This window comes from Gymnoscopelus braueri (genome assembly GCF_963280865.1).
Source record: "Gymnoscopelus braueri genome assembly, chromosome: 8".
Taxonomy (NCBI): domain Eukaryota; kingdom Metazoa; phylum Chordata; class Actinopteri; order Myctophiformes; family Myctophidae; genus Gymnoscopelus; species Gymnoscopelus braueri.
Genome location: NC_137609.1, coordinates 38,990,218 through 39,007,518, shown reverse-complemented (window position 1 = coordinate 39,007,518; position 17,301 = coordinate 38,990,218). Strand labels below are relative to the sequence as shown.

The window sequence follows — 17,301 nt, the reverse complement described above, 5'->3', positions numbered from 1 at the left end:
GGGATCCACATGCAGTGGGTGTTGCATGTAAATAGGAGCGACACAATTTCTCCTTGTATTGCGGCCGCCATTGTTGTGTACTGCTGTTTGCCTCTCGTCGGACTGTTTAGACGAGTTGCACAGCTCACAGACCGGTAAGAGGCGTGTCCGCTCAGATTCTGAGCGTAAGTTACGTGCCGGCCCAGAAGTTTCCTCGCCCCTCCCGTTTGTATGCGAGAGCTGGCGAAAACTTCTGGGAACTCAGATTACTCCTGCCCTCAAGTAGGAAAACCGGGCCTGCCTAAAAAACTACAGGGCAGTGCCTTCAAACACTTAAAAGAAGTACGTAAAAACTAGGAAACCCTCAATTTCTAAGCCTTCTTGAAAGTCAGAGGTCAGTTCGGGTGGCTGGGACTCTGCCTCACCAACAACGTTACTTTATGGTCCCTCTATCAAATCATTCAACTTAGTAGATGACACACTTCTCTGATAGGGCTCATCGTCAATGGATTGAATAGCATAATAAGCTCTGGGCTTAAGCCTATTCCTCAATGATTTCAGGAACTCTTTCTGTGTGAAATGGACTAGTGAAAGCTTGTTTGATGTATTATGTATGATCCGCTGACATTCACACAATTTGTCGTGTTGCCATTCATTCCTCAACAACTGGGAGTCCATATAATGGAAAGGAGTGAATATGTTCAGCAGCAAACAACCTAGAGGTGGACATATTTAAATATTTGCAAATAACAAGCTCTCGTCCCACCTCATGTTCTTATCCCAGAAGACATCATTGTCAGCAGGTGCACTGCACTGCATTGCACTGCACTGAGATTGTCTGCTGTGCATGCTTGTTGTCAAAACCACAGCCACCACTTGTCACGTGACGGAAGCACCAGACCAAAACATAATGCACACATCAATTCTAAGACGTTTATTAAAGACAAAAGGCCAACTATGGAGAGCTGCTCACAGAAATCCCTGACTTCCAGCAGCTCATTACATACACACTCAAAACACAATTCACTGAACTAAACAAATTACTTAATTACCATTAATGCAAAAGAAGTGTACATCCGATGCCACTACAAAAGTCGGACTTGATTGATTCATTGAATACTTTATTAACAGTTTGCAAAAAAGGCACAGTGGCACAGATTTATACAAAAGAATGCATGAGTGCATGAAACCCTAGAGCTGATTTTGTCATGTGTTTTCTGGTTCAGGTTGAAAACTACTGCAGTGTAAAAACATAGGAAGTTAGCCAGCAACACAGCTCGCTGCAGCTGATCAAATTGATAGTGGGCGTGTTGTTCGATTTAGGTGTCCCCAGAAAACATATGCACTAAAGTAGAAGAAAGTAGTGCATGGAAATACAGTGTTGTACCTGGTGAGGTCCTCCCAGTAGGAATCCCACTGTTCAAAGGCAGTGCCGCCATTATGGGCTGTCTCACAGTCTCCCAGTCCCATCACACCCTCCCAGCCGTCTGCGTCCTTGCCTACATCCACCATCATGCTGTCCCCGTGGGGACTCTGCCGATGGGACATGTCTCTGTCCTGCAGGGGAGAGACACACACACAAAGACAGGTGGAGCTGTTAAGCCTGAGTTATATAAAGTTAACCCATTAATACCCGAGGCCGGGATTCTAAAAATGTCTTCTAAATCCTAACAGTTTTCTGAAAAACCTATGATGCAATATCAGTGGTGCTCAAACGTTTTCTATGTCAAGCACCCCCAAAATTATATGCATTTGGTCGCCGACCCCCATCTCAAAATATTTTGTTCCAGGGACCCTCAGAAACAAAGATTTTAGTTAAAAATGTTCGCTTTAAAAATATATAGATATTCAAAGATTTGCACAAATTTTGCATTTTTCCAAAATAGCAGATCTACAAGTTCATAGCGCTTTTTGAATAGCCAACCACTGTGCTATATATGTAGCAAAAATCTAAAATGACACAAAAGCTTTCCCGGATTGAAGGGGTTAACTAAGTATAACTCAGGCTTCACACGTCCACAGGTTGGAATCCAAAGATATTCTGATGTATGCATGCATTAGTTTTTCCATTGTTCTAGTTGTTGTGTAAGTGTGGTAAAGTTATTTCTGGTCTAGATGGAGTGCATTTCAGAGTGTACTGTGTTATACTTTCTAAGCTAACGGACCATATCGGTGTCAAGAGTGTTTAGAGTTTGCATTTGATTACGTTTTCTCCAGTCATTAAAATGTTACCAAACCTAACTGAATAATTGCGTCAATGTTGGGTTAAACATCACTGCACGGTTAAGAAGTCATGGATGCTTGAATTTCGTTCATAATTTTTTTTTTCTGTGCTTTAAAATTCATTGAAACGCCAACAATAATGTAACTTTGACATAAGGGGGCAATAAAGTTCTTTGTGTGGGACTACGTATCCCAAGTGGGTTTCAAGTCTCTGCAACTTGATCTGCATACCACACTGAAATGAAAGGAATCCTTTCCCTTGACTATCAAACAAAACATGTTATGATTTGGAAAATGGTCGGCAGTAATGTCTAATATACCATGAGTTGTACGGGCCAAACATGCCAGACCACTGGCATGGTCCTTTAAAAGACATTTCCACTTCGAGATTTGAATTATGAATTGAAAACACAAACAACTTAAAAAGTATGATGAAATAAAATCCAGAGCATAGCACTTAACTCATTCCCTGCCTAGAACGTAAAAAACGTAATTATTTCCAATTACCAATTCTGCCAAGAACATAAAAAACGTAATTTTGATAAAACATTTATTTTATAAAGATCTCATCGTCCTTCATCTCTCGAAGTGACACATTTCATTGTAGCACACCCGGATACGGAAATGACGTCAATCGAATATTTCCGTTTCCGCCTGCCGCTCTAAACCTTCCGCTAAATCGCCATTATCTCGGCTTTGTCTTTCTCCGCCCCGGAACGCTGTTTAGAAACGCTGTTTAGAAACGCTGTTTAGAAACGCTGTTTAGAAACGCTGTTTAGAAACCGCTACTACTGCAAAATGGAATGTCGCCGATTGAAAATTTCTTCTCTGGGCCACTCACACAACTACCCTGTGTGTCTACAAACAGTTGAACACGCGATCATAAGGGATTTAGCGAGGTCTGTGGCGAGGTGAAAAAGTAAGTGAGTTTTCCGTTCACATAGCGAAAACATGGTGTTTTTACGTTGGTCTGCTGCACAGAGACTCCGCCCTGATCGGAATGTTTGCTGTCTGAGCGACGTGTGTGTGTGTGTGTGTGTGTGTGTGTGTGTGTGTGTGTGTGTGTGTGTGTGTGTGTGTGTGTGTGTGTGTGTGACTCACCAGTTCATACATGAAGTCTGGGTCAGAGCTACTGGCGAGCAGATCAGTGCTGGTCAGGGCCTGGTCAGCAAACGTGTAGTTCTGAAAGGCATCCCCGAAAGTAGGCTCCATCCCGCTGATGCTGGGCTGAAACACAGCACACACACAAAACCAATCATGTATGGACCAACCAAAAATAAGTCACGTGTATGGAATGACATATTTTGTTTCAAGTCGTGCAATTTTGCAATAAAACATTTGACACTCGCTTGACGTGGATTGGGTCGATGAAGGAATAAATGTATGAAGGATTGAAGGAACAAACCACAGCTAGGGTTCACCTAGTGTCCCTATTCTGGGGGCGAACCTTCGGCGAAAGGAGCCGATTTACAAGCTAACAACACTATGCGTTCTAGATGGGCTATTTTCAGCAAAAACATTTGGTGTAGAGGAAAATAAAGTAGCGGACCAAGAATAGAGCCCTTCTGTGTGCACCCCAGACATGCCCCCCCCCCCCCCCCCCACATAAGCCCATTGAACTTCAAACTAGAGCCCTGCATCGGGAGCGGGATCCCATGGGAGCAGACGCAAATCTTGCTGGAGGGGGTGGTCCCAAAAAAAGAAAACTGTGGGTCCCGCAATAAATCAGATATAACGCACCTGAAACATGTGTGGTCACTGGTCATGCTTGATATGAATACATTTATCTTAAGGCTTAAGATTAGTAATTTTGAAACGTTGTTCCGGACGTATGTGCATAATGCATCTATTTAATAACTTACTGTCAAGCAGTAAGTCCAGCCAAGCCCACTGTGTTGCTGTCCGCGGTGCTGTAATGGCTTTATATATATATATATATATATATATATATATATATATATATATATATATATATAAATCTAAATATTGAATCAAGCAACTTAAAAACTGTCTGGCGTGCACACAAAAGCCAGAGTAGAGGTTAAAATGACCCCAGAGTTATATACATCTTCAAGATTAAAACATGACAATACGGAAACATTAACCTATATTGACAGACAGTTGGTCCATAGATATGGCGAGAATGCTTTTAGATCACATGGTGTGCAGTCCGTGGTACCTGAGGCATCGCCGGGCACAGCTGGGAGTTCCAGCGGATGGAACCGGCGGGTCTCCTCTCCAGTCCCAGTGGTGTGAGACTGCTATAGCCTGGCAGAGAGACCAGGTCCGCAGAGTGCTGTGTGTGGGGGGGGGCCTGTGGGGTCTGCGCGGCTGGACACTGCTTTAAACCTGTGTGTGTGTGGGGTCCGCTCCGCTCTGCTGTGTTGCCGTGCTGTGTCTTCTCTATGCTTCAGGGCTGGAGACACAAATGAAAGGGAACATCAGTTCAGACGGCACATTTTCCCCTCACATGTGTTTGCGTTGAGATTATGCTCATTACATCATTGCTTCTCAAAGTGGGGTCCAGGGAACCCCAGGGGTACTGGGGGGGGGGGGGGGGTTGTGTCACAATCATTTTAACCAATTCAACCATATTTTATACTTTGGCTATTCAAAAATGTTCACAACTTTTTGAGATGGGGGGTCTGCAGCCAAACACATCATTTTGGGGGTCCTTGACACGAAAAGGTTTGAGAACCACTACATTACATCACGTATTTAACCCATTAAGACCTGAGGCGATTCTTAAAAATGTTTTCTAAATCCTAAGAAAAAAAAAAAGAAAAAAAATAATGTTTTCACGATTTTTCAAAAATAGCAGATATACAAGCTCATAGCGCGGCATGAGCTTGTATATCTGCTATTTTTGAATAGCCAAAGAAATCTAAAGTAACACAGATGCGTTCCAGGTATTAATGGGTTAACCTAGATCGTGCACCTAGTGTACATGCACAATAAAAGGAGCCACGTGTATTTTTGTTTCATGGCAGAACAAGTGCAAGACATCAGTCAGTGAGCCATCGGCACTGGTAGACCGCTGCGCGTTGAATTGACCTTTAGCTGGGAGCCAGGAGGCAGATGAAGATAATCTACCTAATACCCTGCTGTAGAAAGAACGGTGTGTGCTTGGTCCTCCTCCTCATTTAGAATCTGTAATGTGATCAATCAATTCTTTAGTGAAACTCTGTCCCCAAGTTAGTCCATCCATAGTCTCATCTCATCAACATGTGCCTCTGGACAATAGAGAAAGCACAAAGTGAGGCTTCCTCACTGTTCCTCTTTAACAATGGGGAACTCTCCTCTTGGGGGTATAGCTACCCTTGAAGCTGCCCCAGTCAACTGTTTGCAGGATTGCAGATGGGGTTCAACACTTTCACCACATTTCTGACATGGTTTAGTTTACATACAGTTTGTGCCAATTTATTTTACTGAGGGTATTCTGTGCAAGTTTTTCATTCAAGCCTCAGTGGTACCTACAGTACCAGCAAAAAAGGATAGCTTTGATTGTAATTCAACAATACATCAAATGCATAATTGAACGAAATTTCGTTCCACTGGCTTACAGAATTCTAAAACTACTCCTAGTTAAAATAATACTAAAAAAATACACCAAAAAAAACACTAATAAAATCAGAGTCAATTCATAATGATACAAAATTCACCCAATAGACCAAAAATATTGTACAGCAACGAGTCCTCAGCAGCTAAAAAAGGAGGCTACACCTCTTTTCTGATGCCTGAAAAGGTTTTTAAAAGTCCTGAGTGAAATTAGCCTACATACAGTGTTTAATTTAACTCGGCAGTCAGAAGCAATTAATTACCAAGCAGGTTCATGCAGTGTTTTGTTAATACTCATGTGCAATTTGCTGAATGGATCTTAACATGCTGTTATGCTGTTGGACACCACCATGTCACAGCACTAGCCCAAAACAATGTTTACGTGCGGGGGGATCAGTTTCCCTATAAACACAGCACATGCTAAGCTAAACTACCGTAGCATAGTACTGTCATTGTCCTTCTTGACCATCACTTTCATCAGTCATCGTCGTTTCATCATTGGTGGTGTTTTATCGTTTTCACACTCTCCTTGTCTACACAGCCAACTGGCTGTCACAAACACAAACACAAACACACAGCGCTGCCTTTGCATAACAAATAATAAAGGGTCTGTGGGAAGGCATGCATGTCATGACCCCTGTATACAGTAGAGCACACGCACACACACAGCAGAGGCCAGCTTCACTATGCTAGGGACAGAAGCTGATGTCATATCCTCTTGCGGTAGGCCTATGTGTTGACTGAGTCAAATGAACTCAGCATCACCTCTGTGATCTCTCAGAAAAACAGAGCAACACTTACACAACTGTAAACACAACACACACACACGCACGCACGCACGCACATGGGCAATATATTGGTATTAAATGTGAATACCGGCATGAAGTAGCTCCAAGATCAGGTTTCTTCCATGTCATAGCGGTCATGAAAAAGTGTAACTAAAATAACCGATAGCCAATAGCATTGTGAAGTGTTGCTAAAGCTCACTGTGAATTCTAAGTTAAATGCATGTTTTCTTCTTACATATTATAAACAAAGATGAATGTACGAAGGGATGACATGTCATCTTAGTGGCATCCCAGTATTCTTGGGCGATCCTTGGTATTTATTTTCATATCATAACATAATTTGTTGCCATTAAAGATTGCTGATACACATCATCAGGGAGTGGTTGGGGTAAAAGAGGTGTCATATATATATCATGGTAAAGATTTACCATGCACGAGGTTAGATGCATTGTGGCAATGGGGGGTTGAGGAAGGGATTGCATGGGTTTTGAAACAGAGTTGGACCTGAGACATTTCGAGATTTGCCTTGAATTTGACTAGAATTATTTGAGACTTGACCTGTTATTCAGAGAGTTTAATAAAAGCATTACTGGAGTAAATAGGCTTCCATCATCTGTTACAAGGGGAGTTACATCACCGCATGGAGCTCACAGCAAAATCAATGACATGATCTGTGTCAAAGTGTCAAAGAAAAATGTAATCTCTTTTATTTGGCAATAGTATGGGTTTTACCCAGAGCATTAAAATGATGAAAGGAGGAGACAGCAAACAAATATCTTTGCCCTCATTACTCATGCTGCAGGCCTCCGCGAGTGCGGTAATGCACAGCGACAGTCGGATTCAGATTCCAGAGCATTGTAAAACATCTTAGTTTTTCCCTTCAAAATCGGTGATATACAATTCTACCGCCATTCGGAACAAACCTACATCCCAGACAGAATTTCCACATCGTAGCAAAACGCAGCAAAGATATTCGACCTGATAGCTTAGTTTGAACTGTACCCACACATGGGTTGGGTTCCATTTGCTACTTGTCACTGCCCTACTCTCTCTCTCTCTTTGTGTCCTGTCTCTCTTCACTGTACCTGTGAAATAAAGGCTACCCCACCTAAAATAAAATAAATAATAATAATAATATAATTGTACCCAGGATCAAGGGTTGAGACAGGATCAAGATCCATCTACAAGTCAATGCACAACACTGTAGGCAATGGGCCTGGTTCTTACAATGTGTCTGGTGCTACAACCTGTGCTAATATGTTGAAATAAAACAAACAGAAGCTCATCATTATTTTGTGTTACCAGAAATTGCTACGTTCGTAATTTTACAGGTTTCATGTGTTCAAGCAAAGGTCAGGGAATCAATATATATCCGTTAGTCTGGTCTGTGCAGAGTTTCGTGAAAAATGGATGGAGAATTGCCAACCCATGAACATTGACAGCCGACGTAGGTTAATAACTCAGTTCATCTCGCACAGTCTGAAAAGGTGGATAATCAAGATTCCTTGATTAATCATGAAAATATACATTCCCATCGCACACTGTGTGATCTGTAATGACAATATGTAATATGATACCAAATTGGTAGAGGGATTCATGCATATTTTCTCAATCTATGTTTAATAAGACTTTATGATAACTTTGTTTGAAGTTGTAAATATCCCCAGATTAGGGTCTTGTGTGAGTGTCTGGTCATGTATTGTTATTATGGTGTTGTGACGGGAGTGCTGTCCTGTGGATTGCACTGTAGATTATCTATGGTTCAGCTGATTGATGTGTTTTTTTTATGTTTCTGCTTTTTCTTTTTATCTTATTTCACTTTTGTTGTACATTTTCATGCATGGATTTTGTCACGCATATCGTCGTGATCTTATTGTCAAGGACCAGTCAGCAGCAAATACTGCAATACAAATTCTAGTTCACATTGCCCACCCCTAACACACAGACACACACAAGGACACACAGACACCCATACAAAAACAGCTGATGACTGAGAAGGCATTTGGTCACAGCCTCTGACAGATTGTGATCATTATAACCCCTACATGTGTACTTCCTTCCTAAGCAGCTGTGTCTGGTTTCAAAATGCGGAAACGCGAGTGCATGAATGCAACAGCATCAACAACACGACACTCTAAGCTTTATTGCTGAGAAGAAACTCAGAAACGTGTTCATTTGACAACAGGATTCTTCAGCATCTGAAGTGAACTGAGGTTCAGGACTTATCTGGGGGAATCTGAAAGTTTGCTTCTCTACAAATTGGCAATCCGACTTGGACTTAATAACACAATATGTCCCAATTGTTCTTCATCTGTGACCCTGAGCAGAGTGTCATACAACCAGATTTTGGGTTAAAAGCCCACCAGCTGAGAAACAATGTGGGATGTGAGTATTTTACATGAACAAACAGAAGGCAAGAATAGTCAAAATATATATTTTTTAGAAGGTAAAACACACTGCTTGTAGCTAACAGCCTGTAACATAGGCCTTCATATTTATGCCCGCCCCGAACCCATGAGGACACGGCGAGCCAAAAGTATTCCTTAACAAGAATATACTTTGTTGTACAAGTAGTGAAAACAGCAGATCTATAAGCTCAAACCTGTTGCAATGCAATGCATTTCTTTAAAGAAACATGCCCAAAATAAGGACGGGTCGGGTTAATGTGGTTAACTCTTTGATTGCCATGGACGTGTAACTAATTATTTGAAAAAGATGACCAGTTTTAGTCTTCAAACGGTTTGGAAATACAGTTTTGGAGTTTGGATTGGACCTGGGTCACACTGACTGACTGCACTATGTCTATGACACTAAAAGATCACATGCGCTGCTTCCCAAAACTGGAGACAAACAGCCAAGAGGACACTTGTGCCGAAATAACAGAAATAGCATAAATAACAGACCTGCAATTTAGGGCTGTTTACTAAAGAATCACAAGGCATTCTTGGGAAATCTCTTTAGGTCACAGGCCTTCAATACGCCTGTGTGCAAGCGCGTGCACATGACATGACTGTCTACTGCAGGTATAAATTAACAGTATAAGCTGTACAACATACAACATACAACGTTATTCACCTGGACATGGTGGACTGTCAGGAATGTTGTTGTCTGTCCAGGAGAAAATAATGACAAAAATTTGCCAGGAATCTTTGTTGTGTTGCATACATTAGTATTGCTTAACTCATTAACACCGTGAAAGCATCCATGTCATTTTAAACTTTGGCTATTCTAAAATAGCAGATATACAAGATCATAGCGAGTCACTTCGTGTCGCGCTATGAGCTTCTGGGAGTGCCTGGGATAACATATTTTGAGATGGGGTTCCACGGCCAAATACAAATAATTTTGGGGGTCCTTGACATGAAAAGATTTTAGAACCCCTGATATAACAACATACGTTTTTCAGAAAACTGTTAGGGTTAAGAAGACTTTTTAGAATCGGCCTCAGGTCTTAATGGGTTAATGAAATAGACAGCTTACAGTGTTCATTCCTGAATGTAATGTGACCCAATCAACTATTTTAGATAAGTAACATATTCATTGCTTTATTATGCATACCAAACTTCGAACCTGAAAGCAGTGTGTGTGAGATTTGAAGCAAAATTTGAAGTAAATTGAACAAATCAAACGATGGCTGGTGCAACGGATGAGGAAGATGATGGGCAAATGAAAAATCCCATTCCTCAAAACATACTAGGACTTTTTGTATCGTACAAGGATTGAGAAAAACACGGGCTGTATGCAAACTGGTTGAAACAAGATCTACTAACCATCAGTATTGAGCAGTGTGTTCACTTTGTCTCTCTGCAATTAATGTGAAATATGAAGACAGAGGAAACCAGTGAGGTTCTGTGTTTGATTAACCAAGTTGTTAATATAATTGACTTGTACCATAAGAAAAAGTGTAATGAAATAGTGATATAAGAAATAATTTCTTGAGAAGCAAGTTTTGTTTGATGCAGATTAACAAAACAAATTACATTTACAAATACTCTGAACATCACTTAGTTTGTCTTAAGTAGTTATTGTTATTGAATAATTTCACCATCACATTTGGCCTATACAGTCCTAAAGGTATATTATTTTTGTATGGTTACCTCTATTCTTATTTATGTAGTCATCCTGAGGGCAATCTGGGAACCCATCGCCAAATGAAAAGGAAAAACAGCGCCCTCTGCTGTTTTTGACTATCTCACTTGGCTCTGGGAGGAAGTCGACGTAGCACCCGTGCGCAGGGAAACCGGGGTTTTGGTCTGCCTTCAGCCTTTCACTTCCGGTGGTGCGACTATGTTTTCATTCCCACTAACAATATTTCTACACGGAACACTAACACCATTTCTCCCAGAGAACATGGATCGTTTTGGTTATAAGCCCACTTGTTTCTATGATGAAAGAGCAAGTTAAAATGTGAATATCTTTCCGTGGTTTTGTCTGCTCCGAGGACGCTATTGTTAAATTAGTTTCGGTTTGCTTCTAGAGGGGAAGGATCGGTACACACGTAAATCCCGCCCACTACATTTGATTGGGTAAAGCGCGGCCTGCTTCCTGATCTGAAGGCACGCACACCTGTAGGCCAGTGCGTACGCGATATGACGAACCCCCCCGACAGATTCAAACGCAGAGCAGAATCTGTTCTTGAGAGATTATCCTGAGGGTAATTATCAAAGCTGGCTAACTCACTAAGATTAACTTCTGCACTAATGTAAAACCTGGAGGCTCTTCAAATATCAAACACAGACTAAAGAAAAACAGCTGTTCTGACTTATACTCTGCATAAATCTGGCCTACTCCGTTTCCCAGCATCGTATGTGTCCAGGACTTAAGTGGTTAAGTGACAGGGAATACAGAGGAGAGAGATAAGAGTGGATTCCATACAAATATGACTGTAGGCTGGAATATGGGTGCCGCTGTGTCATTATTCCGACGGCACGTTGGTCCGACTTGCCCCATTACTAACCCTAACCCTAACCGCACGTGGAAGCCACATAATCGGAGTAATGTCAGACTTATGGGCAGTCCCTGGACAAGGAAGGAAAGTATCATCAGACCAGACGCCGTGTGAATGCTGTTAAACTGTTTGTTTACTCCATAGATCACCTTGCCAGGTAATCTATCATCATCTTATGCAGGTGAATTTGGTGGATGTCCATCACTGTGTCCTGTAGGTCAAAATAGTTCGATTTTAATCCTGCATTTAACCCCCACCAGAAAATTACCCTGTTGCTAATAACAGTTGGAAAATAAAATCACAAACTTTTCAAGACGGATATTATTGGTACGAAACTACGTATTATACCTATAGTAATAACGAGTTCATATAAATAATACCATATTTGAGGCTTTTTCATACTCGTATTTTGTAGCAATAGCCATTCAATTTAATAGCGTCCTTTAAGCGCATTTCTTTTATGCTAGTTTTAACTGGTGGTGGAATCACAAAATCTAGAAAAGAAAGGTTGACTGAGGAGAAAACTCAACTCTCATGTCACAAAACTGGTAAGCCGCCAGCAGTCAGGGTGAGGCGACGCAGGTATTGACTTGACAGACGCACCTGACAGACGCAGATCCGACAGTTCAGTACCAGTGGTGGAAAGTAACTAAGACTAAGTACATTTACTCAAGTACTGTACTTAGACACGTCGCTTTGCGACGCGTTGTGAGCTTGTAGATCTGCTATTTTCAAATTATTTTTATACATTTGAAAACTTGTGAAATGGGACCTTTTGCAGAATGATGAGTACTTTTACTTTCTAAATAGGGTATTGATACTTTTACTTAAGTACTGTAAAACATGTGAGTACTTCTTCCATCACTGTTCAGTATAGGGATGTTAACAATTAATCTATAATCGATTAACTGCCGTTAAGAATTTAATCGATTAAATGTATCGATTTGTTTTTTTTGTGCTAGTGAAAGTTACAGGTATGGTCTGTGTGATATCAAATGTGAGCTTACCATAATCACAGTAATCCTTAATCATATTCCATCATATTCAAGGGCTTTTAGAGAGAAATGAGACAGACTCCATAGAGCACTGCAGGTGTGTGTGTCATATCCAGCTGATGCTTGTTGACGCTCGTTAATGTTATGTACATCAAGGCAATTATGTTTCTGCACTCATTTTCGGTTTTCCTTTTGGTCCTAAAAACGCTGCTAATCGATCGATAAGGTGATCAACTGTAGTATCAATTAATGAATTAATCAATAATTTGCATCCCTAGTTCAGTATAGATCAAACTAGAAAGGTACGCTCAGTAGAGTGCAAATCTCCCTCTCTCTGAAATTCTAAAACATTGTCAAACATAGTGCTTTTATGGTGTCTACGCAAGTTCCCCACCAGGAAGTGCCAATACAATACATTATGTTGAATGATCCAAGTCAGGGAACTTGGAAACATGGATGCAATACGAATTGGACTATTCATAAAGTCAATATAACATTTAATCGTCTGGTCAGTTATAGTGGCCAAATGTATGTAAACTTGTCACTGTAGGTACATTACAAGCCACATCTTTATATTCCCTCCCACGAACACGACCCATGTGCTCGTGTGGTCGCTCAGCCAAGCAGGATGCACCTTAAGTGTGAAAGTGCACAGCACACATGCATGTGTGTCGTAGGTGTGTTCCGGCACTTAAACAAATAGCACTACACTCTTAGTAATCAGTAATCCAGTAATCCTGGTCTCTATACTGCCTCCCCCTGGCCAGCGGGGCGCCTGATGGAGAGAAAGGAACTGGTTGGAATAACGTGTTCCTTCCACGCGCTACATCCTACCGGGGAAACTCCCCCCTGTCAGGTGATGAGAAGCGGCCTGCTCACTCCTCATGCATTGAAGGAAGCATGAGCTCAGTTCGGGGCTCTCCCCAGGCTGGCAAAGGGAGAGTAGCGCCCAGGATTACAGCTTAGGCAATTGGCACTGGGTGAAAAAATGGGTTACAAAAATCGTGGGATAAAACATTTAAAATAAATAAATAACATAAAGACCAATTCATAGTCCAAACAAAGCATACACAGACCGGACCTCTGCGTAAGTTCAACTGGACAATGTCCATGCGAAGCTCAATGTTTGTGATTGCATGTTACCAGCATGTCACCGTCATGCACTATCACAATGAAAATCTGTGTCAGCTGTTCTGTCTTTAGACTTGGCAAATGTAATGAGGTTTGTGTGATTTTAATTAGCAATACCTGAAAACAACGACCGCACATACTAGCAATCTTGATCAACTCCACCAGTTAGGACAAAAGTACATTGCAGCTAGTAGATCCCACATGCCAGATGGACACTTTGCGCCCGATTAGCTAGTTCCACTCCACAGCCTCGCAGACACATGTCACGTGTACCCATAGCCTGGAGGTGGGTCTAAGATTATTAATTAACAAAAATGACAAGTTGTTGTTGACCGATTTGAAAAGTATTCCAAAAATGTGTTCCTTGGCCTCTGTTGGCAGCATGTACAAGAAATGACGCTGATCGGCCCGTCTAGTATGTGAGAGAGATTAGCTGCTGACAGACACATGGAAACACACAGACACACACACACACACAGCAGTGATTTCAATATCTCCACCTGCCTGGCTGAGATCATTATAAAAACTGGGATGTGAGTCACAGTGTGTGTGTGTGTGTGTGTGTGTGTGTGTGTGTGTGTGTGTGTGTGTGTGTGTGTGTGTGTGTGTGTGTGTGTGTGTGTGTGTGTGTGTGTGTGTGTGTGTGTGTGTGTGTGTGTGTGTGCGTGCGTGCGTGCGTGCGTGCGTGCGTGCGTGCGTGCGTGCGTGCGTGCGTGCGTGCGTGCGTGCGTGCGTGCGTGCGTGCGTGCGTGCGTGCGTGCGTGCGTGCGTGCGTGCGTGCGTGCGTGCGTGCGTGCGTGCGTGCGTGCGTGCGTGCGTGCGTGCGTGCGTGCGTGCGTGCGTGCGTGCGTGCGTGCGTGCGTGCGTGCGTGCGTGCGTGCGTGCGTGCGTGCGTGCGTGCGTGCGTGCGTGCGTGCGTGCGTGCGTGCGTGCGTGCGTGCGTGCGTGCGTGCGTGCGTGCGTGCGTGCGTGCGTGCGTGCGTGCATAGCAGCATCACAACACAAAACTATTATTCGACAATAAAAGGGAGGTGGGCAGGTATCATGGTAAACCATCACAAAATTAACCAAAGCAAGGCAAGCACATCTGTTTTAAATGGGGATAGATTGCATGTATATCTCTAGGCGCTCAGTGATGCAACGAGAAAGAGTCAGCAGAAGAGTTGGGTACATGAGACACTGCAAACTTATCAGCAAGCGTAGGCCATCTGTTGTAAACAGGGAAAGGTCTAACTGACGGTTTTAATTTGGCAGCATCAGTCAGACTCATTTTCGGTTAGGGTAGGTCTCTGATTTGTCAGTGCACTCACAGCGCACACTCACCGGATATCTGTGGTTACAATGCCCATACTGATTAGCAGCACAGTTTGCAACTAGGAAAACTTGAGTGGGAGTACTAAATAGAATCCAGTAATAATCGCAACCTTTGGCGATTAGCAGAATACATCAGCCAAAGTTGTAATCTCAATTAATACAGGATATGATTAATTCAATTGTGCACTACTACTATCCATTATCCATTACAACTACTATCCACACCCGAATAGTCGGCTGTCAGTCGAAATTGATGCCCTCAGTTGACTATGGAAATTCTTAGTCAGGGACAGCCCTAATGTCTGTCTATGGTCTGCACTGAGGGAAAATATTTGAGATCATTATTGAGATTTCTCATGAAATGTCAGCGCTGAGACAGATCAGGTACAGATACAGTAAGTGTACACAACTATTTATGGTATTCTTCAAAGTAAACATCCATGTCCAACATGTTTTGTGTTATCTGTCACAGGAAGTGTATTTTGAATCAAAACAGACTTGATGTGCAAACTTTTTTAAAAGGACAATGTCAGCACTTGGCAAAGAACACTGTCACAAGTGCAAAACAATGACCTAAATGAAATAAACATCTTATAACATAAGGTTATGGTCACTGGTGTTTTCTTGTTTCTAAGTGTATGATGTAACAATGCAGGTTGTGAGTTCCAGCGTTAACCCTTGTCTATGTCAAATGTTACGTGCCAATCCGAGGACTAGTTAGTAGGTGCTACCTGTGCCACCCTCTTGACCTGTCTGCCAACCACAGTGTCAGGAATACCTGCTTTAGGTGGCAGGTGTGGTTGAGAGTTGAGAAGGTGGTGGCCCTATTCATATGTGAAGCATACTTGTTCTGAACGCAGCAGTGGTATATACTGTATACTAGCAACCATTCCCTGTTAAGCTGGCTCCAGACCAATCCAAATCGGCCCGACTTTGGGCCGATTTGGCTTCGGGAAGCGTCGGCCAGTCGGTTAGGGGTCCGTCGGCCAGTCGGTTAGGGGTCCGTCGGGACCTTTTCGGCCGACCCAGAGCCGACCGAACATGTTCAGCTTTTTAGCCGACTGGCAGAGCAGTGGCAGTGACAACAAAGGGCTGTCGGTGTTGCCAGATTATGTGAGAGAAACAAGCGACCATGTCTATGAAAACCTACATTCACTGTTTCTCGTTGTTGCTCCCAGAGAGAGAGAGAGAGATTGATTGATTTGACCTAGTTTTGCGCAGTTTGGTGCGCAACACAACCCTCGTTTAAGTGAATTGCTTTCACCTGCTGCTGCTGTGTGGAGCGCAGTGGTGGAAAAAGTACTCAAATGTTTTACTTAAGTGAAAGTATCAATACTGCAATGTAGAAGTACTCCGTTACAAGTAAAAGTCCCGAATTAAAAATTTACTTGAGTGAAAGTACAAAAGTATTGGTATCAAAATGTACTTAAAGTACCAAAAGTAAAAGTACTCAAATGTTTGAAAATAGCAGATCTACAAGCTCACAACGCGTCGCTTTGCGACGCGTTGTGAGCTTGTAGATCGGCTATTTTCAAATAGCCTAGGTATAAAATAGAGCTAAAGTGGTTACTGTATGTTTTATAATGTAATAATTTATATCTGCAAAGTAACTAATAACTAAAGTTTTCAAATAATTGTAGTGGAGTAAAAGTAGAATATTTTCCTCAGAGATGTATGGAGTAGAAGTAAAAGTACTGAAAATTAGAAATACTCCAGTAAAGTAAAAAATCCTCAAAAGTGTACTTAAGTACAGTACTTGAGTAAATGTACTTAGTTACTTTACACCACTGGCGGAGTGTGCGCTACAGGGCATATCTCCAAGCCAGGGTGACCTACCCAGGCTCATGAAATTCATATGCAGGCATAGTAGCCAATTAGAATGAAATCCGCAAAAACGGACTCATATACTGATACAGAACCATATATTGGCTATTATATTATGGCTGTCGGGTGGAAATCTTGTATGTTCCTTTTTTATTATTTAAAAACAATTTAAAATCGTGAAAATAGCCAATCTACAAGCTGTAATTATTAATAATTAAGAAATACTATATTTTAAAGAGTGAAAAATCAACTAAAGTCATTATTAGTGCAAGTTCATTCACATTTCATTTGAATGAAAATAACTTGTGGGTAAAATACATTCTGTGAATCTAATGTGATTAATGTGACCCCTACTTCAGTCAGTGAAGTCCAGGGCTGAATGTGACATATTGAGACCTATATAACTAAATATTGGTCATTTGCCAACACATTATTTTGTGAAATAAATGGGTTATATTTCACAGATAGTTATACTATTCTTATAATATATTAAAATACAATGATCCTTAACCTTCAAGTTAAATGCATTATTTCCGTGGAC

General features: G+C 41.8%; 1 protein-coding gene across 1 annotated transcript in view; it reads right to left on the bottom strand.

Annotated features, from left to right (window-relative positions):
- Positions 1–17,301, bottom strand: part of crebrf (creb3 regulatory factor) — a 35,551-nt gene that overhangs the window by 15,496 nt on the left and 2,754 nt on the right. Inside the window, exons 2-4 of the mRNA XM_080436487.1 lie at positions 4,382–4,618; positions 3,304–3,429; positions 1,367–1,536 (exon numbers count right to left, since the gene is read on the bottom strand). Coding sequence (XP_080292613.1) covers positions 1,367–1,536; positions 3,304–3,429; positions 4,382–4,390 — 305 coding nt within the window. The 5' untranslated portion in view covers positions 4,391–4,618. The remainder of the gene's footprint in view (positions 1–1,366; positions 1,537–3,303; positions 3,430–4,381; positions 4,619–17,301) is intronic.